Source organism: Lonchura striata, chromosome 5 (assembly GCF_050655825.1).
Source record: "Lonchura striata isolate lonStrDom1 chromosome 5, ASM5065582v1, whole genome shotgun sequence".
Classification (NCBI taxonomy): Eukaryota; Metazoa; Chordata; class Aves; order Passeriformes; family Estrildidae; genus Lonchura; species Lonchura striata.
Window position 1 is genome coordinate 21,194,678 of NC_140707.1, and position 26,360 is coordinate 21,221,037.

General features: G+C 48.3%; 2 protein-coding genes across 5 annotated transcripts in view; one reads left to right on the forward strand and one right to left on the reverse strand.

Moving 5' to 3' along the window:
* The window catches only part of PLCB2 (phospholipase C beta 2), a 42,412-nt gene extending 19,228 nt beyond the window's left edge, over positions 1-23,184 (reverse strand). The window contains exons 1-11 of one of the 4 annotated variants that reach the window (XM_085580063.1): positions 17,032-17,478; positions 13,575-13,652; positions 11,983-12,051; positions 9,965-10,085; positions 4,624-4,764; positions 3,875-3,954; positions 3,563-3,616; positions 1,457-1,532; positions 999-1,099; positions 527-693; positions 169-315 (exon numbers count right to left, since the gene is read on the reverse strand). In XM_085580063.1, coding sequence (XP_085436189.1) covers positions 169-315; positions 527-693; positions 999-1,099; positions 1,457-1,532; positions 3,563-3,616; positions 3,875-3,954; positions 4,624-4,677 — 679 coding nt within the window. In that variant the 5' untranslated portion in view covers positions 4,678-4,764; positions 9,965-10,085; positions 11,983-12,051; positions 13,575-13,652; positions 17,032-17,478. Of the gene's footprint in view, positions 1-168; positions 316-526; positions 694-998; positions 1,100-1,456; positions 1,533-3,562; positions 3,617-3,874; positions 3,955-4,623; positions 4,765-9,964; positions 10,086-11,982; positions 12,052-13,574; positions 13,653-17,031; positions 17,586-22,998 lie in introns of those variants that run through there. The other 3 variants (XM_085580061.1, XM_085580060.1, XM_085580062.1) reach the window with 3 other exon arrangements.
* A 107-nt stretch (positions 23,185-23,291) lies between these two features.
* Positions 23,292-23,964, forward strand: INAFM2 (InaF motif containing 2). Its single transcript, XM_021556034.3, has one exon. The coding sequence runs from the start codon at positions 23,440-23,442 to the stop codon at positions 23,824-23,826; it is 387 nt and encodes a 128-aa protein (XP_021411709.2). The 5' UTR covers positions 23,292-23,439; the 3' UTR covers positions 23,827-23,964.
* Positions 23,965-26,360: the final 2,396 nt, after the last annotated feature.

Consider the following 26,360-nt stretch of genomic DNA (forward strand, 5'->3'; position numbering starts at 1 on the left):
GGTGGATGCAGCAGACTGACAAGATCTTTTCAGTCGCAGGGCAACACTGCTTCATGTCACACAGCATTTAGAGTCAGCCCAGCCCTCAAAACCCCCAGGGCACACACATCTGCCAGGCTGACTGTGTCTCCCCGGTCCCTGGGCGTGCCTGCCCTGGCACGGCCGTACCTGTCAGATAGGTGTTGTGTGAGGAATTGATGTAGTAGTGCGAGAGTGGCTGAGTCATGTCCTGGTACAGCATCAGCTTGTCCAGCACTATCAGGTTGTTCTCGGGGCCACAGAGGAACCAGACCATCCCCTCTGGAGACAGCTGCCCTGCACGGCAAACAAAGCTATCAACCAAATGGTCACCAAATAAAATGGTTCTGACCCCTCTTTGGAAGTAGAAAGAGAGTTGTGGAAACAACAGAGAGTTGTGGAAATCAGGCTGACTGCTACCATGGGAAGCAGCATGGCAGAGGGCATGAGATCTTCTGCTCTGTCATCACACCTCTATAGCAAGAGCTTTGGGCTGAGTAAGACTCACCTCTCTGGATGTTAAACCCGCTGGGCTCATACTTCTCTATCAGGCTCTGCACCTGCTCAGGTTTGGCTGGTGGGAAGAGGATGTCGTTGAGGCGGGTGTCACGCTGTTTCTTGTTGATGAACTTTGCCAAGTGATCTTTGGTCATGTAGGGCTTTGCTTTTAGATGGCTGCAGTGAGAGAACCACAGAGGGGCAGAGGTAAGGCCTGGGAATTATCCCAGAAATCTTTTCACATAAGACAGTTTGATCCTTCCTCAGGTTGATCCTTCCTCTGGGCCCATATATTTTAGGGTCCTGTAGCACAGTGAGGTCTCATCCTTTTTATTCAGGCTGTGAGTGAAGGCATTAAGTGACCTGAGATCCTGCCTTTCTAAGGCTTTAAGGCCAGACAAACGCCACAACACTAAATCCCCTCCTTCTTATCTTTTGTCACAAGAGACCAAGTTCTGGGTTGTGGCTTGAGGGAAACTTACTGTGAGGTAAATATCTCATCAATCTCAGGCCGTGGACACAGATTCATGAGGAACGTCTTATACACCGGCTCGGGGAAGTCCTCGGGGTTGATGGCATCATTCTGAGAATGCAATGAAGATGTGTCAGCACCACAAACCCGTGACAGCTCTTACCTGTCATGAACACCCACAGCTCAGCACTTCACTGCAATAACCTCAGTAAGTGACTGGAACATCTGGCTGGGTGTTGTTGCTCCTTGTGCCACACAGTGCAAGTGCTGGAGTCACAAGTGTTACTGGAAGACAGTAAGAGCTGATGCCAGCAGGCCAGAGTTAAGGCCTGGCAGTGGTAGGGTAAGGTAAGCAGCTACAAGTATCTTGGCTGATGGTTTTTCATAGTCAAAGGCATCCCAGTCAGGGCAGGGAAAAAGATCCTTCTCAAGCTCACGAGACTTCTAGATACTCAGAGAAACCCTTACCTTGCCATTTGGCAGATGACAAGCACTTAGTGCTTCTTCCACCCTCTTCTTGTCTGCAGGGAACATCTGAAAAATACTGACCAGACAGGCCAACAAACATCACTATGGGGCAGGACAGAGGTGGGGCAGCTGGAGCTGCAGGCAGTGCAGGACACTCCAAATGCACAGCAAGGGAGACAGGCAAGACAACTGTAAGCATGAACCAGCAAAGCCAGAAAGTGTTTCTCCAGGGGAGTGACTGAGGGACCGAGTTTGATAAACCTACACAGGATTTTTGACTGCTGATTTAAAGCAAAAGTTCTGTATTCCTGCTATGGACTCCGTAAGACCCCTGTCACTCAAAATCCCTCTCCTGTCCTTTTCTGCCCCTCTTAGAGGTGCTTCCCATGGTACTGTGGAGAAATGACAATAACTGAACTTTTAGAACATCCCTGTCAACAGCACCATGGTCTCCTCCACGGATAAATCCAGACTCAGTTCTGTTAAGCTCCTGGAGTCACAGGTGCTCACAGCAAACAGGGGAACAAGGTGTACCCTGTGCTGCCAGGGGGGAGTACCTGGCAGAGGCTGCAACAGCTCATGCAAACCCTGTCCTTTGCAAGACAAAACTACAGCAGCCTTGGTATGATTCCAAAAAGATTTACATATTTAAAGGAAAGGCAAATGCTCATGGAATTTTCAGAATTTACAGGACCTTTAAAAAACCTTATGTTTACCTGCACCTGGAGATACTGAGTATTTTTATACATCTTGTTCTTAATCTGGACTATTTAATGCTCTGCATTTTTATCATTCTGCAAGAAATGGGCACTGAGAAGAGGTACATCCTGTATCAGATATTTTTTTTCTAGCTTGTTTCAGAGGAATAAGCTGGTTTCTCCCTGCAGCAATGCTACCTTGCTTGCATTTTAAAGATTAATTCAAAGCACTCTTCCCTAGTGTGTTATTCATTACAGACCTACACATTTTTAACATCCCTTTGATGAATATTCTGGTTTCTGACAATGAAATTCTGCTGGTTGGTTGTTTAGAAAACAAATAACAAAAAATGTTTAGTGTTGAATAAAGCTCAGCCCTCCAGGAGCCCATTTAGTCAGCACAGCCCTAATCCAGCACAGCTCTGCCTTACAACACACCCTGGGGCCTGTGTTTATTTGGGGCAATTAGTGCTCACTTCTTGTGATGCTGTAACACAGCACAGATCTAGAGCAGAGTGGTTCAAAACTTCCCAAATGCACTGTCTGCAGTTCCTTATTCTTAAAACAAAAGGTAATTTATGGACCCAAAAGGGAATTCAACATGGCAGTGCTGCCTTTTGTCATTCTACAAGCTAAATCAACACAGAGGAACCACAGGATCAGCCCTGGAGCAATTTTCTTGGGAAGACACTGAATGGCACAAAATCAGTTCCAGATTCATGCCACATAGTGCAGGGGAGAAGGGACAGGCTGGGCTTTGCTTCCCATTCTAATGGAGCCCTACCTGATGCACAAGGCCAAGCTGGGGACAGGGAAGGACAAATCTCCATCTGTTCTGCTCCTAAACCAGCACTAACATTGGCCCAGATGCTGCTTTGCTCTCATGCACATCCAGAGCGAAGACTGAGGGAAGGAGGAAGTGGGGAAGGACTGGAGTGGTCACACGGGGAAAAAGGAGACAAGAAAAGCAAGGGAGCCCTGCTGCAGGTGAGCTGGGGAGCCCAGCAAAGAGCTCTCCATATAGAGAACTCCTTACAGGAAAGGGAAACAATCCTACACCTCATCCACCTTTCAGCTCAGGTTTGAGAAATAATCTGTGATCAGAATTTTAACAGTTGCTTTGTTTTGTTGGTTTTTTTTTCATGGTAACAACCAGGAAGTTATATCCGTGGCTATTTAAGCCATTTCTTGCTGCAGATGAAGGCCACAAAATCTCCTTTCCAGACTCAAATTATGTGTCACCTAGCCGCAGCAGGTGCACTTCCATGGCCTCGACACAGAGGGAAAGTTCTCTGCCTCTTAAGTGCCAGAAGAGCAGATGGCTGAAGCCACTGAACAACCATCCTCTCATCAGTTGCTCTGCCTGTAGTCTGACTGAACACACAATGAAACAAATATCCACACTCACTTCCGGACAGGAATCTTTCCGTCCTCATTCAGTTGCAACTTCAGCTTCACTAGACTGTGAAAAAAAAAATTAAACAAGATTATAAAAATGCATTTGGACAATCTTAAGAGATCCTACTAAGTGAGAAGGAAGGAAAAACATATACTTGGGAAAACAATCTAATAGTGAACTAAAAATCGGGGTCCTACAGACCATCAGCCCCCAGGCCTTGATCTGGAGGGACCTGGATGTTTGAAGTCTTATTTTGAAGTACTGTCAGAAAGAGCAGGACATGGACATTTCAGAGAAAAAATTTTCTCAGAAAGGACTTACATTTTCTCGAGGAAGGTGTAGCGGGGAGCATTGTACGTGAGGGGATTCCGGGCAATGGCCATAATATCCTCAGCCCAGTCCTGGAACAAACAGGGCAGAGGCAGTTGGGCTCTATTGAACTGCTCCAAGAAGTACACAGCAAACATGGAAAGGGGCACAGAATCCTGGAATTGTTTGAGTTGGAAGGGACCTTAAAGCCCATCCAGTCCCACATCCTGCCATCCATGCCACACCTTCCATTATCCCAGGTTGCTCCAAGCCCCGTCCAACCTGACCTTGAACACTTCCAGGAATGGGACAGCCAAAGCTTCACTGGGAACCCTGAGCCAGGGCCCCCCACCCTCACACATAAGAAAGTCTTCTCACATCCAATCAAAATCTACCCGCTTCCAGGTTAAAACTGTTACCCCTTATCCTGAGACTTCTGGGCTTGACTTTTATCACCTTCCTCCTGCCTATAAACACTAGGAGCTGAAACTTTTCCACTTCTCAGCAGCCTATTCATCCATACAGAACACATGAAAGACAACAATGACCAGTCTTATAGTGATGCTTCTCTGTGCAAGGGCAGAAGCTTCTAGAACTATGGAGATACCACACCTGACTGGAACATAAACCTGCTTGTTTATAACCTTGTCAGTAATGCTGAAGGAGCTCAGGCTCCTGTCTCCCCTCTCCTTTCCTGCTCCTCACTGAATGCCCCAATCCTTAGCGGTTCCCAGTACTTCCAAGACCTCAGGCCCCAATACCTTGCAAATATTCTCCTTGTAGGACACAAAATTATGGAAAGTGAGATCAACCATGTCAGGGCCAGATACGATTGTCAGGTTCTTCAGCAGGAAGGTGCTGTAAGGGTAATCCAAGTTAAAAACCTCTCGGAGCTTCAGGGACTGCAAAAGAAACAGAACAGATGGGAGTAATTGGAGAATGAGGGAAAACTGTACCCAAAAAAAACCCCAAACAAACAGACCCCAATACACACATTGGCCCAAATTCACAGAAAGCATCTCAAGGGTTGCAAAATTGCTTAGTGCAATCTTCCTTTACTTGGCTTTCCTTATTTTTTATCTTTATTCTGGAGTCTGCATTACTGGATCCTCCATGGGACAAACCACCATAACTAACCCCTGTGCAAGTCTGAAAAAGTCAAAGCAAGAGACTGCTCTTAAAGAAATTTCTTCTGGAACTTCAGGCTGGACTTGCAAACAAGTAGGGGAGTGTTTGGCCTGCTTGTGCCAGAGGTGTGTATCCAGTTGATTTTATCAAAACACACACACTAAAAAGTGTATTAGTGTGACACCCTTATGTGTAGCCTCCCTCTACAAGAAAGACGTTTTTTGGGACCCCCGTTACTTCCAAGTTGTCTTCTTCTCCTCCAAGCCCCATTTTCTTCTCCTGTCAGTTGGTAGTAGGGATTTTTTCCATAGCAATTCCAGTACCCTACAGCAATGGCTCACCAGAGACTTGTTTTGTTAAGCGTAAGGCTCATCCGATTAGTGGTACTTGGATTCCAGCACCATATGAAAGTATTTATAGAATTCTTTAAATTATTCAGCATTTTCTGCATTCCTATGCGTGGTGTCACTAAGACAAGGTATCCAAGGTATCCTAGCATTTTACTGATGGTGCTATTTATAATGGGAAGATAAAAATTTCCATTCCTAGAATAAAGCACAGCAATCCATTATCTGAAGTGCAGGACAAATCCCTGTCCAAGCAGACAGGGAGCTGTCTGAGCACCTGCTCCTTTAGAAGCAGGGCAAAATCCACAATCTGGGATTGTTAGAGCAGGTCAGACTTGGAAGTTAAACAAGCTGGAATCTGAGCACACCTTCAGGTTTCAGCACCATGTGACACACACACAGCTGAATACACATTTTATAAGGAACTGCAGAATTTTTTTACTTCCATTTTCCTAATTTCTGGAGCATTTGCAATTTTGCCACATCTGTAGCAAACAGGCATCTTTAAGAAAAAAAGGACAGGCTGGATTGTAACTCTGGATCATCTGATGCTGTCTCTTATTTTGGAAAAGCACCTCTCCAAGGGGATAACTCTGAAACCTGTTTAATCCCTGACTATTTGGAAGGAGGGAAGGGAAGAAATATGATTTGCCTATTTTCTACAAAGGGAATTTCTAAAATGGCTCCTTCTTGCCTCATGAGCCATTTTCCTTCACAGAACTGAGCATCACCAAACACTCACATCTTCCCATGCTCGTGGCAACTCCTTGTTGGAGCTCAACTTTCCAGTGCCAGCAGCCAAGTGTTGGGATTTTAACTCCAGACTTAACTTCATCGTGCAAATGCACCAGCATTTGTTCAGCTCCAGCGCTGTACAGGAGGGGAGGCCCAAACAATAGTGAACTTGTGGTTGTGCTGAACTCATTTCCTGTATTTGTTATCCGGGGCTCCTCCCACCCCTTCCTTCTCGGCACACTGCTATCTAGCAGATATTTGTCACCTGGCTCTCTTCAGATCTCTCTGTCTTCATGTCTCCAGCAAGCCAAGCACTTTTGCCCTTATCCAGGCAGTGGTGCATCCAACACCCAATGAAAATGTGGAGAGAGGACCAGAGACTGTGTGCAGGAGCTCTGAACCAGATCCACATTGTGGCTCTTTCACAACCCACACTCCTTTAGTGCCTTGTGCCACAGCTTCACTCTGGGATTACTCACGGTCACCTTGCAGGCAGCCATAAAGGAAAAATAGGAATTGCTGTATGAAAAGCAGGACACGCATACTAGTCATGCAAATCAGAAGGGAAACACTTAGCAAATCCCCTTAAAAAAACCCAGACAAGCAGAAAACAACTACTAGAGGAGTGGCTGAAATATGGAGTCAGCTGGTGTTTCACATCCAACCCTCCTGATTTCCCTAAAATTCTCAGCTGTACAGAGATTCACAGTCCAGAGAGAAGCAAATTCTCATGCAAATATAAACAAAGAGTCACAGACAGGACAGAGAGGGATGGTCCTTTCTCTGCTTGAAAGGGGGCAGAGCTGACTGACTGCAGGACCTGTTGTGTCACAGTGCCCTGACAGAGCTGTGTCTTGTGGCACTAGGACAAAAAATCTTTTGGGAGAAGAGAGCTCATGTTTGGTTGCCAGAAGGGAAAAAGAAAGTCCCAAGATATTTGGGGGATGCCTTTGACTCTGGAGGTAACACCCCTGTCCCCATCAGCCTTGCTGTTCCATGCTGCAGATATTGGCTGTGGAATGGGGAGGGCCAACCTGTCCCTGTGCCAAGCACCTCAGGGACACCAGCAGACAAGAATCCACAGTGAAGTACTCTCAGCCCTCAGTGTTTTACCTCAAGGAACTGGAAAATGCAGCAGCTCAGATTCCCAGGCACAAATTAGCCTAGGGTGTTCTGCAATCCAGCAGGGATACCCTGCCACAGACAAAAGAGAACGCGTGGCCCCAGAACTCACTGCACAACAATGGCAGAGCAGGAGGGCCCAGCACGGCAAAGGTCATCACTCACATGTGCCCATTTCCTTGCTCTGCTCCTGCTCCACCATTTATAAATCCTCTGCCAGACACAAGCTTGTACCTGCCTCTCTCTTGCACACTTACAGACTGGTGTCTCCATATAGCTCCACATGATCACTCTCCAGTTGGAAGGCTGGAATTAGACTTAGTTCAGCTCCATCCTGGGCTCACAAGTTGCTGAATCCCAATTCCAGAGCTGCTCATCCCCTGTTCTGCAGCAGAATCACTGACCACCCACAGTGTTTACAGCCTGTGGCTCACAGCCACAGCTCAGCTCTGATGGCACTGTGATTGCCCTGCATAGCTCCTGAACAGTCCCACTGGCTTCAACTTTATCATCTCAAAACATGAGTGGAACACTTTGGTATCATTTTCTTCCTGTACATGTGCAGTTCAGGCTGCATCTCCAGGTTCAACACCAACAGAATGTGGACAGAGGATGAATCTGGTTTATAATTATGACAATCAGAATGTTTGTTTTTATTAAAAATATGCCTGCCTCAAAGCCAATGCCTCCTGAAACATTAAACAAATCCCAAGACATAGCAAATAGCCCAGAAGTCTGGCTTAAAACATCATATATTTTGGCTTTTATTATTATTAGATTCTCTGTCAGCATTCCGGGGTCTTGGTGCCTTAAAAAAGAAACCACGAGAAGCCCCACAAATGGAGCAGCCCTTATTGTTTGTCATTACCAAAAAGAAAACACAGACCTGATTGTAAATAACAGCCTAGATTATTGGCACACTGTTGAACTACAGTCAATAACTTTTGAATATTTTTCTCTTCGCTGTTCAAAGGCGCTGCTCATTCTTATCTTTATTATTCTCTTGAACACACGCCAAAGTTCGCTCTGCCCCTTGTAAAAAAAAAAAAAATAAAAAAAATAAAAAATCCGCGAAGAAAAGTCACGGCAGAAAAGCGAAGCCGCTCTCAAAGAACCTCGCAGGGGCGGGTGAGCAGGGGAGCCCTGCGTAGGAGGGGCCAGCGAAGAGTCTGCCCTGCGGTGAGGCGAGGACTGGGGAAGGCAGGCGAGGGCCATTTCCATCTGGAGGTTGCTCCTGTGGCTGGCAGCCCTTAGTGAGTCCCTTTTCCACGCTGTGCTGGGCACCACTGCTCCCTAACCACGGATGGGGTTCCAGCTGTCACCTGTGCTGGCAGTGCTCACGGCAGCAGGTCCCTTCTCAAGTGGTTTGCCACGTGGTTGTTTTGGTGTTATTCTTCTTGCTGTGTGTAGAGGTTACAAAGGAAAACCCCAAACCTCCTCCTCGGCAGTGGTGGGAAAGTGTTACTGAAAGCAGGGAACTCCCAACATCGACAGTGACCCACCCCCTCCCAGGGAGACTTGTTAGTGCCCTGGGACTGAAAAACTCAGGGCAGGTTCCATCTTTGAGCTACGGCCCAAACTTGCACAGCCCCTTGCTGTGGAAAGCAGTGGCACAGATACTCTCCATACAGCTCTCTCCTTCCTCTGGACTTCCTTCAGTCACAATCTAGCAGGAAAACCAGGCCACAAGCTTTGCCTCAGAGCAGCTGCAGATTGACTGGGGCATCACTCACAGGGAAGGGGAAACAATGCTCCTTTTATTGCTGATGCCATCCACAGTTCTTCCGGCAGCTGTGATTCTGCTCTCCTTGTCCTAATCCTTGTCCTAAATAAGGCCCATGGTTTATTTCTTCTCCACCTTCAGGCAGTGAAACAAATTAACTCTTGGTATTAATTCCAACAATTCTATTCAGCAACAATTCAAAGCCACTATTTTGTAATAAGGCAGAACAGCACCCACATTGATCCTTCCACCTCTAAACAGGTTATTATTTGCTTCACCACACCAGTTTTTTATATTAATGCCTTTTGTAACAACGCCCCAGACATAGCTGCCCCACGTGGAGGGTGTGGTAGTTCATGGGAAGAATTTTTCCCTGCTTTCTGCATTCCTTTGTGAATTTCTGCTCTCAGGACAGCCAAATGAACATGACCCTGAGGGCTTTAAGCCAGAGGCATCAAGGATAGCGGAGCTATGTGTAAATAACAATTTTCTAGACCCAGATGGCACATCTTGGTTCAACACCCCTTCAGTGCCCACACAAGGCCTCCCAGGATCCACGAGGAAAAGATGGATAAGGAGCCAGTCTCGTGCATTTTACTAGATGTTACCACAGAATTCCAGAAAACTCCCTGACATAAAAAGGGGACTTATTTGAAATGAGTCTCTGTAAAATGCAGAATTCAAAAAGCACTTGGGATTTTCACAGCAAAGGTTGTCATCAAGTGCATCACTTCTGCTTACTGAGAATACTTAATAAATCAGTCAGTGCTTGACCTTTGCTTCGTTGGTCTTCAAAAATGAGCTCCAGCCAATTCCCATGGCTTTAAAATCCCATCCCTGGCCTATTACAACAGCTAGAACAGAGCAGCTCCATCAGGGTGCCTAGGGAAAAGTGCTGGAACAGGGCATACTCACTGGCACTTCTTTGACACATTCCTGCAGCTCCCAGCAATCTAGGATTCAGCAGCTTCCGAACCCAGAGGCATTATCTCACATTTAATAACCCCCTAAGGGCATTTCTTTCTTGTACTGATCTTTTATACTCACATTTCCATGACTGTGCAGGAAGCATTACCAAAGGCATGGTGACTTGAGGTGGGACAGCAGCAGCAGCATCTCCTGCTTGTGCCACTCCTACCTCTGGAAAATTCCACCTTATATGGAGATCCTGCACCAGAAGAAACCCTGAGTAACTGCTTCAAACCCTGAGTAAGCCCTTTGTGCTCCCCTTCTCCATTCAGCTGCTGATATTACAGCACTCCACATCCCATTCATCTTACTCCTTCTGCCAGAATACAGTCCCTCCTACTCAGATGCTCTGCCCCCAGCAGCCACTTCATTCCTTTGTTAATCCTGCTGCTCTTCCATACCTTTGGTAGTTCTCATCAAATTTGGGAGCACACTAGAATTGACATAAATATGTATCCATTTAAGGTGTACACAACTTCCTAATGATTTCCTTTTAATCCCTAACATACAATTTACTTTTAGGAGGCAAATACTGCTGAACACTACATTGATATTTTACCATACACCCACGATGTTTCCTGAGTAGCAACAGTCAACTCAGGGCCTGTTATTACAGAAGGATTTTTTTCTGTGTGCATTGACTGATTTTTATCTGTATAAAATGTATCACTCATTAGATCAAGCATTCAATCAGCAGTTCAAGGTCTTCCTACAAACCAGCATGATTTTATTACCCCAAATAATTTTGTACCATTGGCAAACTGTCTTCTCCTGGTACTCTCCAATTAGTTTTCCTTAACGAATTCTTAAAATCTAGGACATGTTTCTCCAGCCTCCTGTTATCACCAGGACATCCAGCCATGGCCTCAGTACTTCCGCCAGCAATTTATTAACTATATCAAAGATCAATTCATTTTGCCAATAGGTTATTCCTCAAAGCTTAATACCTTAGAAAGAGTATCTCATTCCTGTCCTTCAAGTTAGCCTCTTCCTTAGTGTGTCTCATCTGGAAGGCAGCACTAACTCAAACAGCCCCTAATATTTTATTCTCTCAAATGAAAATCCAACCTCTGACAGCATTTTATAAGCACAATTCCCACAAAACTTGCTGACAAAGTTTTAGGCTCATTGAAAACTGAAGTATGTTCCATTCTAGTGAACTTATAAGGAGAAAGGCAGTTTCTCTGAGGGAAATATGATTTTTATTATGGGTACTGTTCTTGAGCTCTACTGTGCCTTTAGCACCCACCTTTTTATGGTATTTTGAGAAATCCTGGTCTTGGGGAGCTCTGAATAGTTCAGAGCAGTTGTGAAAACAGCCACACAACTTGTGCAAAATGCTGCTTGGGGCTCAGGAGATATTGCAAAACCTTTCCCTTTTGCCTTAGAGAGTCACCTATGTCACCACATGATGCATCAGCTTTACTTCTTTAGTCCCTTTTCCACCTTTGTGCTTTACTGCAGTTTTCTGCTTGCCTTTTCCATACATGGAAAAGTTAAAAGCAAACAAAGAAAAAGGCCCCGAAACAAAGTCCTAACAAGGGCTTTAAGAAGCTTCAATTATAACTGAAATCAAGAACAAAACCCTGATCATGTGCAAAGGTTAAACTATATGGGAGAGGAAAAAGAACCAAATTAGTTTTTCTGAAAATGAATTTTCTTCCCTTTAAAGGGAAAACCCAGCACACACTGTTGGAATAGCATTGTAACTCCAGGTTTGTGGATACCCTGTACATCCTTACACAAGAGTAGCTCTGATGTCTCAGTGCAGGAGCATCAGAGTTGCCAGCAGACTTAACAGAGAAGCAGGGCACTTGGAAGGGGAATTTGTTTTCCTGGCTTTCTGACATATTCCGTCCAGTGAGCCCATCTATCATAGTCTGAAAGTGCTGCTTTTGGGTGCACAGAGGGCCCCTAGGAGGTCAGGGACGAGTCAAGATGGCTTTTCTGTATTTACATAGCAGTGATGTAAGGAGAGGAGATCCTTTCTAGCTGCTTCCTACAGAAATCCAGGACAAACTGCCTGAGCCCACCAAAACATCAGGTAGCCCTGCCTTTCCACTTTAACACAGGGCAGAAAGAAGCTACGGCCTCACCTTGGGCATTTTGGCAAATCGTCCTGCTCGGGTGTCTCGGATGCTGGTGATATCCAGAATTTCTCTTTCCTACAAACAGAATAAGGACAAGAAAAATGAAGAAAGCACTCCATGACAGAGCCCCCAGAAGCTGTAAATCAGGTTTGGCTTTGGTTTAGCATCTTTCCCTATGGAAAAGCTGTCCCAGCAGGAACAAGGCAGGGGGGAAAGCCATTCCCACAGAGGACACTGCACAGCCTTCCCCAGGCAGACCCTCTGTGTCCTCACTACTGGCTTGCTGTCTTGCTTGTTCTTTTAATATCCAACCTGAATTTCCTTCCTCTGTTACTAATTTTTCTTCTCACCATGGATCTGGAGAACAAATTATACTTGTTGCAGCAGATAATATTATTTTCCAAGATCACATTACAGGACAATGTGGATGCCATGTCTTCTGGCTCTATCTCCATTTTATTGTTAAGCAGGAAGTAATTTTACTCCTAATCCTGCTCCTTTCTGAGTTCCTAGTGCAAAAGCAGTTCAGTTTATTTTAGCTGCTCACCAACAGTATTTTCCGGGAATGCGAGACCCTTTCCAGTCTGGCTTTCCTTGTGGCAGCTATGCTTCCTTCCCCCAGTCCCTTTCCCAGGTATCCCAATGAAGTATTTCCCCTTTCCATGGTGACACCAGCTCCCCTTGCCTCATTTCATACTCCACTTTGTTCTGGTGGAACCCTTAGAGCAGATATTCTACAGCTCGAGTGGACCTCGAAAGCAGAACAGGAGTGGCAGAAACATCAAAGGGTGTGACAGTCCCCAGCACCGTGACACTTCTCAGGGAATGTGGCTGCGGCAGGGCCCAGTCCCAGCTGGCACTGGGCACAATCTCTGGAAGGGCAGAGCTCACCCAAACCCACCAGGTCCTTGGGCAGGGCAGGACTGTCTGACTCTGCCATGGCATGTAGGTCAGGCGGAGGAAGTAGAGCTGAACCACAGCCTGCTCTGGAAAGCGGAAGTAAGCCCAGCCTTCCACCTCCCTCTCCATCACTTGATGTACTCATCACTGAGCAACTGAATTCTCTTTCCTCCATGTGTTGTCTCTCCCTCTCCTCCAACAGCTGGCATCTTGTGCTTTGCTCCAGCAGCCTGTGAACACAGCCCTGAGCACAACTTGCTCTCCAAACTCCATGTAGGCCTACAACACTGTGGTCACTACTTTTTAATAAAAATGTCTAAAACCCCAATGAGTCAGTTAATGGCCCCACTCTACAGGTTAGGAGAATCCTGTATCTTGCTGGGTGACAGGCATATTGGAACTGTTCTCCATGAAGTCCTTTGAAGGACACACAATGAGCTTTGCAGGAGTCAAAAAAGGTGAAAGCGTGAAAGGCACAGAAAGGTCACACTCACACCTTCAGTTCTTGCACTATCCTGGTGCTGTGAAGACCAACCTGCCACTGACCAGCTCCCACTCCTCAGTGGGGTGTCCCTGCTAAGAGGAATGAATGTGGCAGTTTGCTCCCAAGTGCAGGACTCGAGCATTTGCAGGGTTGTCACCTCACACAAACCTGACCTGGCTGGTTGGAGCCTGAGCTGCAGAGTCTCAGCACTTACCGTGCTCTGATAGGTCCAGTACACGTAAAAGCCCTGGGGATCCACTCTGAGAATCACAGGAGAAGCATTTGATGTTTCCTGACCAAAAAAACAACAAAAGAAAGAATGTTGGCACCTTGGAAGACTTGGAGAAAACATCCTGGGACATGAGGTTCCCAGCTGAAATACAGACCCAGGCAGGTGAACATCCTCTGGGATTTATGAAAACGAACCCAAGGATTTTAGGACATCTCCACAGTGACACCTGTGACAAGAACAGCTCTCTTGGAGTTTTCTATACAAAGAGCTGAGATAAAGTATCTGGAGATTCAATTAATTGTTTCATTAGAAAAGTCTTCTTTGGCCTGCTTCATTCTACAAGCTCAGGAGTAACCCAAGCCAAGCAGAACAAGCATTCATCCATGGCATCTCCCATCCAGGTGTTCATGCAGATTATCTGGGCTCCTAGTCAGGAAAGCTTCAAGGAGGGGATGCACCAATGCAGCATCATTATGCTGCTTTAGATGGGGATTCTGAAACTCCACAGATCTTCTTTACATTGACCATTGAAGGAAGCAGCAATGCAGACACCCACACCAGAGGCTGCAATCAGATGAAATCATTTGGGGCTGATCCTGAAGCCCACACAGCCATTTCTGGGAAGACTCCAGATTCAATTCAGGAAGCTGGAACATATAACTGCCAATATGAAACCAGTAATGAAATCTGGAAGTTGTACTTGTCTCTTGGCCTCAGATTCTTCAGTTTTTTACTGAACTCATACTTCACTCTAGAGTGTATCTGTATATTCAGGGACCTCCATTTCCATACGCAATATTTACAGTAAAGTGCTCACTGCACAGCACATCATACGTGGTCCTTTTACTGCCTCCTGTCTTCCTCCTGCTGTGCCAGGGCCAGCACCTTGTCCATATTGCTCTGGGCTGGCTCCCTGCACACGTGTCCACAGAGAGCAGAACAGGCCCCACGGTACCACCAGAGAGGATTGTGCCATGTTCTAGATTGTCCTTATCTCCCACAGAGCAGCTTTCTGGTGGTCAAGCTGAGGCTGCAAGGAAGCTGCTGCCACCCAGACTCCTAGGCAGGGCCAGGCCTGCCAGGGAGTGCAGGCAGCCTCTCCAATGGGGCAGCTCCTGGCAGCAAAGTAAATGAGCAGTCCTGCAGAGGATGGTCTGGCAGCCAACTGGCTGCTTCTCATTCTGTGGGGCTGCTAAATCCTGTAAACCATAATCTTTCAGAGATAGGAAGAGTTTTGACTCTACTATGAGGACTCAGAGGCAGCACGGAGCCAAACACACACCCATTTGCCCTGCTCAAGAAGTCAGCTACTGTTGTGCGTCCTGCCTGGGGTTCTGACAGGGATCCCAGCTGGTTCTTTACCTCTGCTGCCACCCATGTAGTAGAACTTCACCTCTTCAGTCTGCTTAGGAGCCCCAGCTTGCTGGATGCTGAACAAAGCACTGCAGAGCTGCTCCTTACCCCAAGGCCCTGTAACTAACTCCTTCGGACAGGTCAGAACAGTCCAACCTGTCAGGGATCCATTGATCTCACCTCTAGACAGTGCCTTACCAAAGCTGGACAAGGTGAGGGCTCTGTAGAAAAAGCGTGGGTTTGCTTTTTTTGCTGGAAGGCCCTAGTTCAGTCCCAAGCTGATGTTCCTTAACTCCTTTGCCTCACTTATCCTGGAGCGAGTTCAAAACTGTTACCAACAGTACAGTCATGTCAATTGAAAGAGATACAAAAACCACAACACATGAATTCTGAAGCACAGCAATCCTGCAGTCTGGAGCTCTCACCATGATCCTCTGCAGCCTGTTCTAACCATGGACTGGGAAAGCCCAGTGCGACGGAGCAATGTGACCAGAATAGCCCACTCATGGAGAAGCCTTTCTTTATTGGTGGAGATCAAGCCTGTAAACTACTTATGAGGCAACCGCTTAGAAATGTTTACAAATATGTAAACCTTAAGGAAAGATCCAGATGGGAATTGAGCTCACTAATCAACTGCTACAACAGGAAATAAACATTTGGTGAGTCTTGGAAGCCCAACTGACTCACCTTGGTTTTCAGGGGAACCTATCCCAAGAATACCCAGTGAAGTACTTAACAGATCCCAGTTCTTGGGAGAATGGTCCCCAAGGACTGAGCAAAAAGTCATCAGAAATTTTAGACAAGTTTGGCTACTGTTATTCTGAGAAAGCAAATTTCAAATTCTAAGAAGCCCCAAGTGCACTCTGCAGGCAGTGGGCCCACAGGAAAGAGGAAGGCTGTGCTTTTCACTGTACCCCAGTGTCATCCTCCTGTTTATGTACTGCTAACAGGGGAACCGGCAGCCATATTCCAACTCATATTCCTCACATCCGTCCTTCCTGCCAGCTGCACAGTACACTGCTCTCATTCTCAGTGCTGCTGGACCACCTCGCTGATGTTACACACAGATGATCTGATCCACTCCCCCACATGCCCCTTTGGGACTTAACACTCCATTTCAGCTTCACACCCACAAAAGTGCTAATCTCTCCTGCACTGCTGCTGCAGCCTCCTTCTGATCATCTCATCTGTAACACGCCATGAACCATCTCCCTACATCCTTGTGAATACCCATAATCTGGGCTTTTCCCCTTTTATCAACATTCATGCTCAACAGCAGACAGACCATCTCCATACAGCACAGATGGGCAGATGCTCTTCTCCTGCTCAGGTTTGTGGGTGCTGGGGTAAGCACTCCTTTGCCTCCTTAGAAAGTGAGGAGGGGAATTCTTACATTCCAATGATCTGCTGCTGCTCTACATTTTCTTCTTCTCACACAGAAAGGCAGTGACTGCAAAGCAGCTGTTTTGAAGGTAGAGGACAATGAGCTGGAGAGAGCAGCAGCTTGCTGCAGCACTCAGAGGCTTCAGCCCTGTTAAAGCACAGGCCCTTTGCTGTTCAGTCATTCTCAGACCCAGGGGCTGGGCAGGCGTGGGAGGCCATGGCTCACCCCCGATCCTCTCAGGCAACAGGGCCATAAGAGGAAGCAACTTGGAGCCTGACTTCATCTCTATCTGCAAAGTGCAATGCGTGCTTTTTGCTCTGGAGTAGATCCTGCCCCTCATGCTCCTCCAGAAAGTCCAAATGTGGCATTTGCATCTCACCCCACAGAGACTCCCAGCAGCGATCACCTTCCTGAGGGCTGCACACACAGACCCAGTGCACACTCACTCCATTTGTTTCCATCCACCACTACAAGAGGTGTAGAAAACGTATCCTCAACCCCTTACATACACACAACATCCCCTTAACTTCAGTCCTCAGCCTTCCTGTTCTTCCCAGTTCCCTCTCCCTGAACAGAGATCTCTGCTGTCAAGTGGGATACCACACTGAACACAGGCTTCCAGCCTCCCCACAAACTGTGACCCAGCCAGTGTCTCCCTGCCACCACAGGCACAGCCTAGGGAAGGAACACCCCAGTACTCACATCATCCCATTTGATGAAGCGGTCGCCCTTGCACAGGTACTCCTTCACCTCCGTGGGCCGCAGGACAGGGTTCAGCACAGACATGGTCCTGCAGATGTGCTCCTCAGCTACCAGAAGCAAGAGCAACTGCACAATTCACTCCTCCTTAGCCCCCTCTCCTCTATCTCTGCCTCTCACGTGGCAGGGCGTTCTGCCATGGCCACGGTTGGCATCGGAGAGCAAACAAGCTCTTATATCCCAGCCCAGTTTAGGAGGGGCAGGGACAGGCAGGCGAGGAGCGCTGAATCTGCATTGTAAATCAACAGCTCTCCAGGCAAGCAGAGCCTCACCCAAGGTCACCCAGAGGAAGGCTGGCGATGGCTGGGGTGCTGGGGGGCAGAAACACCCACTGTCCCTCCGGGAGGGATCCACTCCTTGGAGCTGTGCTGGTGAGGCACCCGGCTCGGTGAACTTCCGCAACTCAACTTCCTTAAATGCTCTCTTGACGAAGTACAGGCATTGCCAGAAACACTCCAACTGCTTCAGCAGCTGTGGTTACGGAGCAGCTCAGCTCTGACTACAAGCAGACTGCCCCCTTCATGCAAGAGGCCAGATGTCCCAGGAAACAAGCTCATTCCTTGCTTGGATAGATTCCATTTCTGGGGCCACTCACTGCACTGTCCAGTCTTAAACAGTTTTCCTTTCTCTTATGGGCTCTTCTGAATGTCAGCCTCAAAGTGAGACAGACCAGCAGGGCAGCTGGAAATTCCCCAGATGAAATAAAACATTCCCAGAGTCCCAGGAACTGCGCTGTTCCACAGACTCACTTGGCTCTGCAGCAGATGCATGGGACACAGAACAGGAGAGGTGGGCAAAATGGGGATTATAATGACAAGGCAGCAGGGAAGTGACCAAAAGTGGAACAGGTTAAAGGCAAACAGGGCCAAATGAGTCTCTGCTCCTGACCTTGGAATGAAGGAATTCCATGTGGGCAGCAGAGGAGGAAGAAGCTCCACTGGCTGATGGGCACTGGCTAACCTGGAGAGCAGCTTATGAAAAAGCCTGACATGGGCAAGACCAATTTTAGTCAGAGGCAGAGACCTCAACTAGTAACAAGTGGAAATAACTGTGCTATGATTGCTGCAGATTTCCAGGCACATGGTGGGATGTCATCCTCATCTCCTATCAAAGCCAAGGCTGCCATTGCTCAAAGGGACAAGCTGCTGGCAAAAGTAGCACAGAAGAAGGGGGGGGAACAAACACCCCCCCCCCCCCCCCCCCAATTTAGCAAGGGGAGCCAGCTGCATATTTTGTTCTTTCCTTTCTTCCCAGGCCTGATGTGATAAGTCTGGCACTTTGGAGCAGCCTGGACAGCTGGGGAATGGTCACTGAAGGAATCCTAAGGTCATTCTCAGGTGTTAGTAGCACAAGGCAGGAGAAATTAAGTGGAATCTCTAGCAAGTGCTCCAACTGTAAAACAATAAAGGCAGGAATCAGAGCTCCCTGCTGCAGGAAAAGAGAACTCTGAGCAAATGCAACATCCTTTGTCTTTCAGGTAAACCCCTGCCAAAAAAAAATCCTGGAAATAAGACTGCTTCCACATTTCCAGTTACCATGGCATTTTCTGCATTTATCAATCTTGCACTTAAAGGAATTGGCTATCCAACAGAAGGCTGTTGGCTCTCTTTCCTTAGGGATATTCCAGGCCCAGCCTGCCAGTGTCACCAGGCCCAGTGTCACCAGGATCCCACACTCAGGAAAAGTGGTTACTGCCAAGCAGAGAAGCAGATGACAAAGGGTGTAGTGAGGAGTGAAAGTTCTCTACCCTTGCCTGATCTCTTCTGCAAGGCCAGAGCATCTTCAGGTTTGCTTCCCTTTAAATTAGGGAGCAGCAATGGAGAGAATAGAGAGTATTAATCTTGCTTGGAGGTGCTAGAGTCCTCCCAGCCTCTGGAACACTGACAGCACTGCAGGAAGGCCCTGGAGGTCACAGCTGCAAACCAGTGAGAGCTTTGCCACCTGGTACTGCCAAGGGCAGGTGAGATCAGTCATAGCTACTGGATCCCATAGCTTGACTGGTATTATCAGTTATCACAGCTTTGTGAAGCAAGTGTGCCTTCCTGCCAGGGCCTCACTGAGAGGCTGCTTCTGGCCTTCTCTCACACCCAAGATATTCATCAGCTTTCTCTGCCTCATCAACAAAGTAAGCAAGAATCCTGCCACAGCTTAACTCGCATGTCACTCAAGGTCAGCTTTCCCAAAGGACTAAAACCTTAATTCAATGAATAATGAAATCATCATTAAGACTCAACCAAACACAAGCAGTGAAGAGCAGCGCCCAAGTTGGTGGCTGCCCTGCAAGGCCACATGATGCCCAACAGCAAGGGCCAAACCCCCACTTGCATAAAGGCTGTCTTAAAAGCTGCAGCTCCCTTCCTCTTGCCCAACCCAGACTCCTTATCTTCCACTTCACACTCCCTGCTGTGTAGGAGCCTCTGTCCCTTGCATGCAGAGATGGCTGATGGAGCCCTGATAGGATAGAGCAGCAGTCCTGCCCTCTGCAGAGAGCTCCAGCATCAGGAGCAGGCACAAACAGCAGCACTCGAGCAGTATTTGTTTATTCAAGCCATCCTTTATTTTCTCTGTCCTGTAAGGCCCATCATCCAGTGCACACTCATCCCACATCCCTTTGTCTCCTTGCTTTCCTCCCATACCTTCCATACCAGGCAACCCACCACTTACTGCAACAGTTTCGATATGCAAGCATTTCCCTTTCTTTAATTTACTACTCTTCCTGTGCTACCTATCCAGCAGCCTGCACCTCCCAAAGGGTGCATGCAGCAGCAAGGCAGGCAGCATCACCCTTCAGACAAGGTTTAGGAGACGAGGTTTCCAGACACTGATTTAAGCCACATCGTTAAACCTCCCTCCTGACTTCCAGCAAATTACTGTAACCTCCACCCCATTTTACTCCAGTCGCACAGAAAATCTGTAAGAGGAGAATTACTTTGCCATGTGTAATGCTGTCCTCTAGTGAAGAGCTGTGACACTGCACATCAGTGTCACAATGAACGCCCAGCTCTGTAAATGCCAGCCCACCCCCCTGCTCCTGTGGCTGCTCTTTGCTCAGAGCGCTGGCAATCCAGAAAGGATTAACCATACCATTAAGACCACAAAGCCAATAGTTTCTTACCACCCTGGGGAGCAGAACTGCTGAGTGTGTGTACAGGGGCATATCTTGTGTCCCACTTTGAGCCAAAACCACAAGGCCAAGGACTCCTGACAGTTCGCAGCATGACTCTTCAGCTTGATCTGCAAAAGTCAGAGGGCAGTGGACTATGGCACAGAGAAGTGGCCACAGATGCCACAAAACCATAAAAGCAGTGAGGTCTAATGCAAAAAAACCCCAAACCCCAAGAAACTCTCTGTTCAACCACCAAGACATGGTTAGGCCTATAATTAACTGCTCACTGGGTAGTGTGTTGTCTTTACAACACTGATGGCTTTCAGCATATTTCCAAGCAGCACAGTGAGTGCCAGGTCACTGCTGCCCAGAGCTGGCTGAACCATGCCATTCCTGACTGCTGGGAAAAGAACAAGACTTTCCAAGACAGGTCATTAACAGGAAAGAAGAGCATGAGGAGCAGTGGCACACAAACAACATGCCACATGCCCATCTCTTTTTACTCCGCTACTTCAGTAGCCGAGTTAAAAGAACAGGAAAGCAAATTGTACCACACCTGGAGGTGGATGCAGCCAGCTCGTGCCTGTATTCACCTCCACTACAAAACACTGCACAGGAAATCAGGATACTGGGGGAGCAAGTCCTGTTCTGCTCTTAAGCTCATCAACATTTATTTCCCACTGCACCAGCCCAACTTACTTCAACTGTTTGCCTACTCAGTTCACAAAACTAAACAGATGTTAGCCATGGTCTTCTCTGACCCTTCCACAAACTTCACTTTTCCATGTGCTAGCTCAAAGCTCTTGTTTCTATAATATCCAGCCTCAACCTACAGCACTCTCTTCCTCCCTGCAAAGGCCTTTGCACAGCCCAGAGAGATGTCTCAGGCATCCCATCCAGTATTCTGCTACTCTCAGAAACAGGGTCTGCAAGGAGAGAATCTATCTCAGGCCAGCAATCTTCCCTTAATTAAGTCTTCCCTATCCTGCAGCACTGGGAGGCTATTCACTGACTGTGATTGTAGGAAATCAATAACACAGGTTCATTTAGCTACATCCTTCAGGGGCCCTTGGAGAGCAAACAAACATCCCACTGTAAGAGGTAGCAGCAGAATTCAAGCTTTCTAGTGGACCCTCAGACATGAGAAGTCAAAAATTAAAGGAGCTTATAAAGAACAGGAGCCAGCAGAGCAGTTTTTGGAGTGGTGGGAGGAAGGCTGTTTAGGAACTCTGTAGCTCTCCTTCCTTGACAGGAGTCCCTGAGTGCATCACATATCCCTGACTCTGTCTCCAGCAAGTGATCTCTTTTGTGATCTTTAGGAAGAATCCTAGAGAGGGATAATTTGCAAGCTGTGCCTAGTATCAGACTTTACAAGAACCCAGAGCTCCAGTTTTGCACCACAGGAGTCCACTCGGAGCACAGCTTGGTGTTTTAGCAAAAACCCCAAAGACAAAGCAAGCACCATTACTGCAGCTCCTTTGGGGTGGTTGTCAGCAAGGAGTTCTTTTAGGAGAGAAGGCACAGACCTGCTCACAGCTGCCTAGAGAGAAGCTCACACTTAATTATTTGTCAACAATAAAATGAAAAGCTTTCACCTGACTTTGGCAAAAGCCAAAACTTCACATTTATTGAACACAAGCCTTGTCTTACTCAAAGCCCTGAGAGCAGAGGGTTGGCAGGGCGGAGAACACCAAATTTCTTGAATAGTATCATGGAATTGTGTGTTTTAGGGAGGGCAAGTCTCCACTGCAGCATGAATGAATCACAAATAAATGCAACAAGGAGGTGAAGCTGTTGGGCTGAAGGCAGAACATTGCAAGCTCAAGACACTCAGTAGATTTGCTGGGAATGTTCCAACAATTCTTCTGCACATCCAGCCTTATCTGGTTCCTAAATAGGGAAGGGTGAATACATGTTTTGACAATGAACAGATACATCAATCATATTGCTAATGGCATTGATACGAGTGGACACATATAACATTTGGTTGGAAGGTTCATCTAGAGGTCAGCTTTGGCCCAGGGCCTATTGTTCAGGCCTCGGTACTTCAACCTGATGAGCAGCAGGCAAAAACTGTCAAGGCCTCACTAAGCCCCAAATGCATGCTTGGTACATGTCAACTCTCTGCTTCTTAACTGGAATTAAGCAAGTGCACAGGGAAGGGACTTGTGGAAGGTAGTACCTCATCATCATTTCACCTGCTGAACCAAAAAGGAGAAGAAGAAGCTGGAGCAAACCCATCATTAAGGGAAAACACATTGAAAAATTACTAGAAAATCCATTTTGTAGGAATTGCTACAAATTCCCTTTCCAAGAATTACAATTATTTTGCAGCTACTCCATTTATTCCATAATATGTCTTCTTGGGGAAGCCTCTGGGTAATAGCTAGTTCTCCAGTTGCTGTAGCCTCTTCCAGAATTACAAGTCCTGGTTTACCAGAGGTTTCTGCTGCAACCACTACACCTGACTGACCTCAGATTGAAGGGAGGGAGAAAATTATTTCAGGAAGCACAGCTACATCATCTGCAAAAGTAATTTTCTTGCACCATAAAGAAAAAAAATCTAATTTATACCTCAAATCAGCATTTTAGTTTATTTTGAACACGAGAACAGAACAATTTTGTAGGGAACTAACACCTGTGGAGTAAGGTGAAACCATACCTTATGAGGAAGTTTAGACTGTATCAATAACGGGCTTGGGAAGAGCCCAATTTGGACAAAACTAAGGCAGTCGTTCCCTCTAAAAAATTGCCGCTTGGCTCGGGCACCCTTGCAGTCTCACAGAGGCGCAGGCAGCACATACCTGCATCAGGGGCACAGCAAAAGCTAACTCCATCGGGAGGCCAAGGTAGAGAGGAGAGTCCTGACCTCGGCCACGCTCCAGGAGGCCGTGCAGGAGCCTTCCCGCGGCTTGGCGAGCGCTGCCCACGTCCCCGAGGCACCGCTCCCCAGCCACCCCTCACGCCCGACGGGCAAAGGCTGAGGGGACGCGGGCCCTGAGGGAGGGGGCGCATTTTAAAGGTGGCCCGGGCTCCTCCCCCTGCCCTCCCCTCCTGTCGTTCCCACCCCTCAGGGCGGGGCTGCCCCCTACGCTCCGCCCCTCGCCCCCGGCGGGGCAGCGCGGGCAGCGGCACCGGTGGCAGCGCGGGCGGTACCGGCATGTCCTGAGCGGCGGAGGCGGCCGATCCGGGCCGGAGCCAGCACGGAGGGCTCGGTGGAGCAGCGGGCCAAGGGCCGGGCCCCCATGAAGGAGAAGGAGGCGGGCGCGGAGCGGGGCAAGCCCGCCACTTACACCGGGGACAAGAAGGCGCGCATGGCGGCCAAGACCAACAAGAAGTGGGTGCGCCTGGCCACCGTGCTGGCCTACGTGCTCTCCGTCTCGCTGGCCGCCATCGTGCTCGCCGTCTACTACAGCCTCATCTGGCAGCCGGTGCGCGGCAGCGGCGGCTCCTCCAGCCCCGGCCTCGGCGCCGCCGCCACCCCCGCGCAGCTCCGCGCCGCGCCCGCCGGACCTACGGCGGGGCCTCCGCCCGCGCCGCCGCGCGCCGGCCCCGGCCCCGCCGCCGCCGCCCCGCCGGCCGCGTCCCCCTCGCCCGCGGCCGGGAGCGGGCCGGGCGCCGGCAGCCCCTGAGCCGGGCGGGCCGCGGGAGGCCGCGCGCCGCCGGGGATGCGGCCGCGGGGCTCGGCCGAGGATGGAGACCGATGGCTCGCCCGTCCCTGCGGCAGCGTGCAGCGCCCGCGGAGACTGACCGGAGACTGACCTGGAGACTGACTCGATCCCGTTTGGACTCGGTGGAACTGCGGTATCTTCTTTTCCCCCCGGTTTTTCCTCAAAAGGGAATTCTGTGGCTTCGTTTTCTTCCTCACCAGGGCTAGCTTCTCCCTTTGAACCCGCATTGAATTCCTGCGCTGTTTATGCCAGTCTGTTACCTATACAAGGATATCGGTGTCCAAAATTCCTCGCTATTTACAGGATCAGCTGGGAACAATACGAATTTAGAGGCTGTAATCCATTGTTGAAGTAAAAACAGTTTTGTTTAACGATGAGCATAAACTTATTTAAAATATGTGGAAGGTAAATTGACTTGTTTACTATATTAAAATATTTTCCCAATATGAAAGTCTCTGTAACAAAGTATGTTCTCTTCGGTGGTGGGAGGAGGAATGCTGAGCTGGAAGGGTCTGAGTAGCAAAAATTTGGCCACTGCAATGGGCAACTGTGGTATCTGATGTTGATTCATTTGTCACTGGTCTCCATAGGTGAGGCTGGAGAAACCTCTGTACGTGGCTAATTGTGGAAGCGAAGCGGTGGTGCTGGAAAGGTTTGGTCTGTGCTGGCAGAGCAGATGGAGCTGTGGCGGTGGGTGCTGCTGGGCTCTGAGCTGCGGCGCAGTTGTGCCCTCGTGCTGCTGCCTGTGAGGGACGGCAGCACTTACAGATCGTTCCCGCACCTCTGGGGCATGCAGAATCAGGGTAGGTCTGGCCCAGGCAGCTCCTGGTGAGTCCTGGGAAGGCTGTCCTCTCAGCTCCGTGGTTTCCTGCCCTGTGGTCCTCAGAAATCTTCTATTCCTTGATGAGCAGAGTGAAAAAAATGGCCTTTAATGACTCTGGGATGTGGGATATAAACTAGGAAACCGTAAGAGCCATGTTGTTCCAAGCTGCTGCTTTCCAGATGGATGGATTCAGCTGAATCTGTGAGGCTGCCAGGCTGTGCTGCATCCCTATGAAAGAATCACAGCAGTTCTGATTCCTTCTGCTGAGGGATGCAAATGTGGTGTAACGTGGCTCACGCATTTCAGTTGTGCAGATCACAAAGGTACCATAAAATACAGCACTTGCTGCTTGAAAAGAGCTGTTTCATATGAAAATCGGAGTTTGGGACTGTGGTGGTTTGTTAAGGCTGCCTCATCAGCTAGGCATTACCTTTATACCATCTGTGAAAGGTAGAACCAGGAGCAGAGGGCTTGCAGGGAGAAATCAGGTAAAAGGAGAGTGGTTTGTGATCTTCTTTTCACCCTCCTTTCCAGTTTTCTGGGAGTGTGCAGGAATGCTTTGTGTTGTTGGAACAAAAAGCTGGTGGGAAGGACAAATGATCCCGCTTAGTCACTTTAGCCAAAATCATGGGATCACTGCCACCCTCCTGCGGGGCAGGTGGAAGAGCTGGAAGTACTTTGTCAGCACACGGGTGCCCTGCAGCTGTCACCTGCCGAGCTGCTTCTCTTTTCTCCCTGTTCATCTGCGGGGTGAAGGCTGCGTGTCCCACCGGCTCCGGGCCCCACGGGTGTCTGTTCTGTGAGTGGGGGATTGTGTTTCTTTGGTGGTTCTGCCTGTAGCGTGTTGATCCCTCTCTGTGGGGCTGCTCACGCCACAGCAGTTCTGAGTCCTGGTGACAGCAATGCCATTTACTGGCCTTGGGGTACACCTTTGATTGCGGGGGAAAGTTCCTGCAGCTTCCCAAGGGAGGGATGAATGATAGAGAAACCAAGCTCATTGTAGGTGCCAGTTGAGTTTAGTTTTCTTGTCTCGGGTGGTAATGCAGAACCAGTTGGGAAGTGTCTCTTGAGAAAGAGCTTGTGTTTAACTTGTAAAACCTTGGACATAAATAAAGCTGCGTGCAATGACATGGATGCTGGGATTTCTCTGCTGCTAGCCTGCAGCTTGGAGCTGGTGACTCTAGCAGCTCCAAACGGTGCATCCAATGTGTGCTGAGTGCCCAGGGCTTCCTAGCATCCTTCACTTTAACTACAGTTGCTCTCAGAAGACTAATAGAGCTTGGCTGTCGTGGTGTAGAGGGGAGAGGAAGTGAATGGAATGAAATGGGCTGTGTGGCCCTCTTCCAACCTGTCATGTAACTACTGAGAGACACCTTGTACTTGGGAGCAGGAACAACCTAAAGTTCTTTACCTGGTTTGTGGTTTTGGTAGCAAAGGATCTCTGGGACAGAGACAGTGCTCAGATACACTGGATCAAAGGGAACAGGCCCTTCACTGATGGCTGCCTCCCCTTTTGGTGCTAAAAATAGTTGATGAGCCAGTACGAGGATGGCTGTGGCTGTCTGCATTCCTGTAGGAAAGTGCAGGCTTGGTGAGTTCCCAGACTGTGTTTTTGCATCTTCTCCTCTACTGACAAACAGATTTCAGTGAAATGCTGCTATTTCTGTACCTA

Coding starts and splice junctions, on each gene's coding strand:
- INAFM2 (XM_021556034.3), top strand. CDS start 23,440: ATGAAGGAGAAGGAGGCGGGCGCGGAGCGGGGCAAGCCCGCCACTTAC.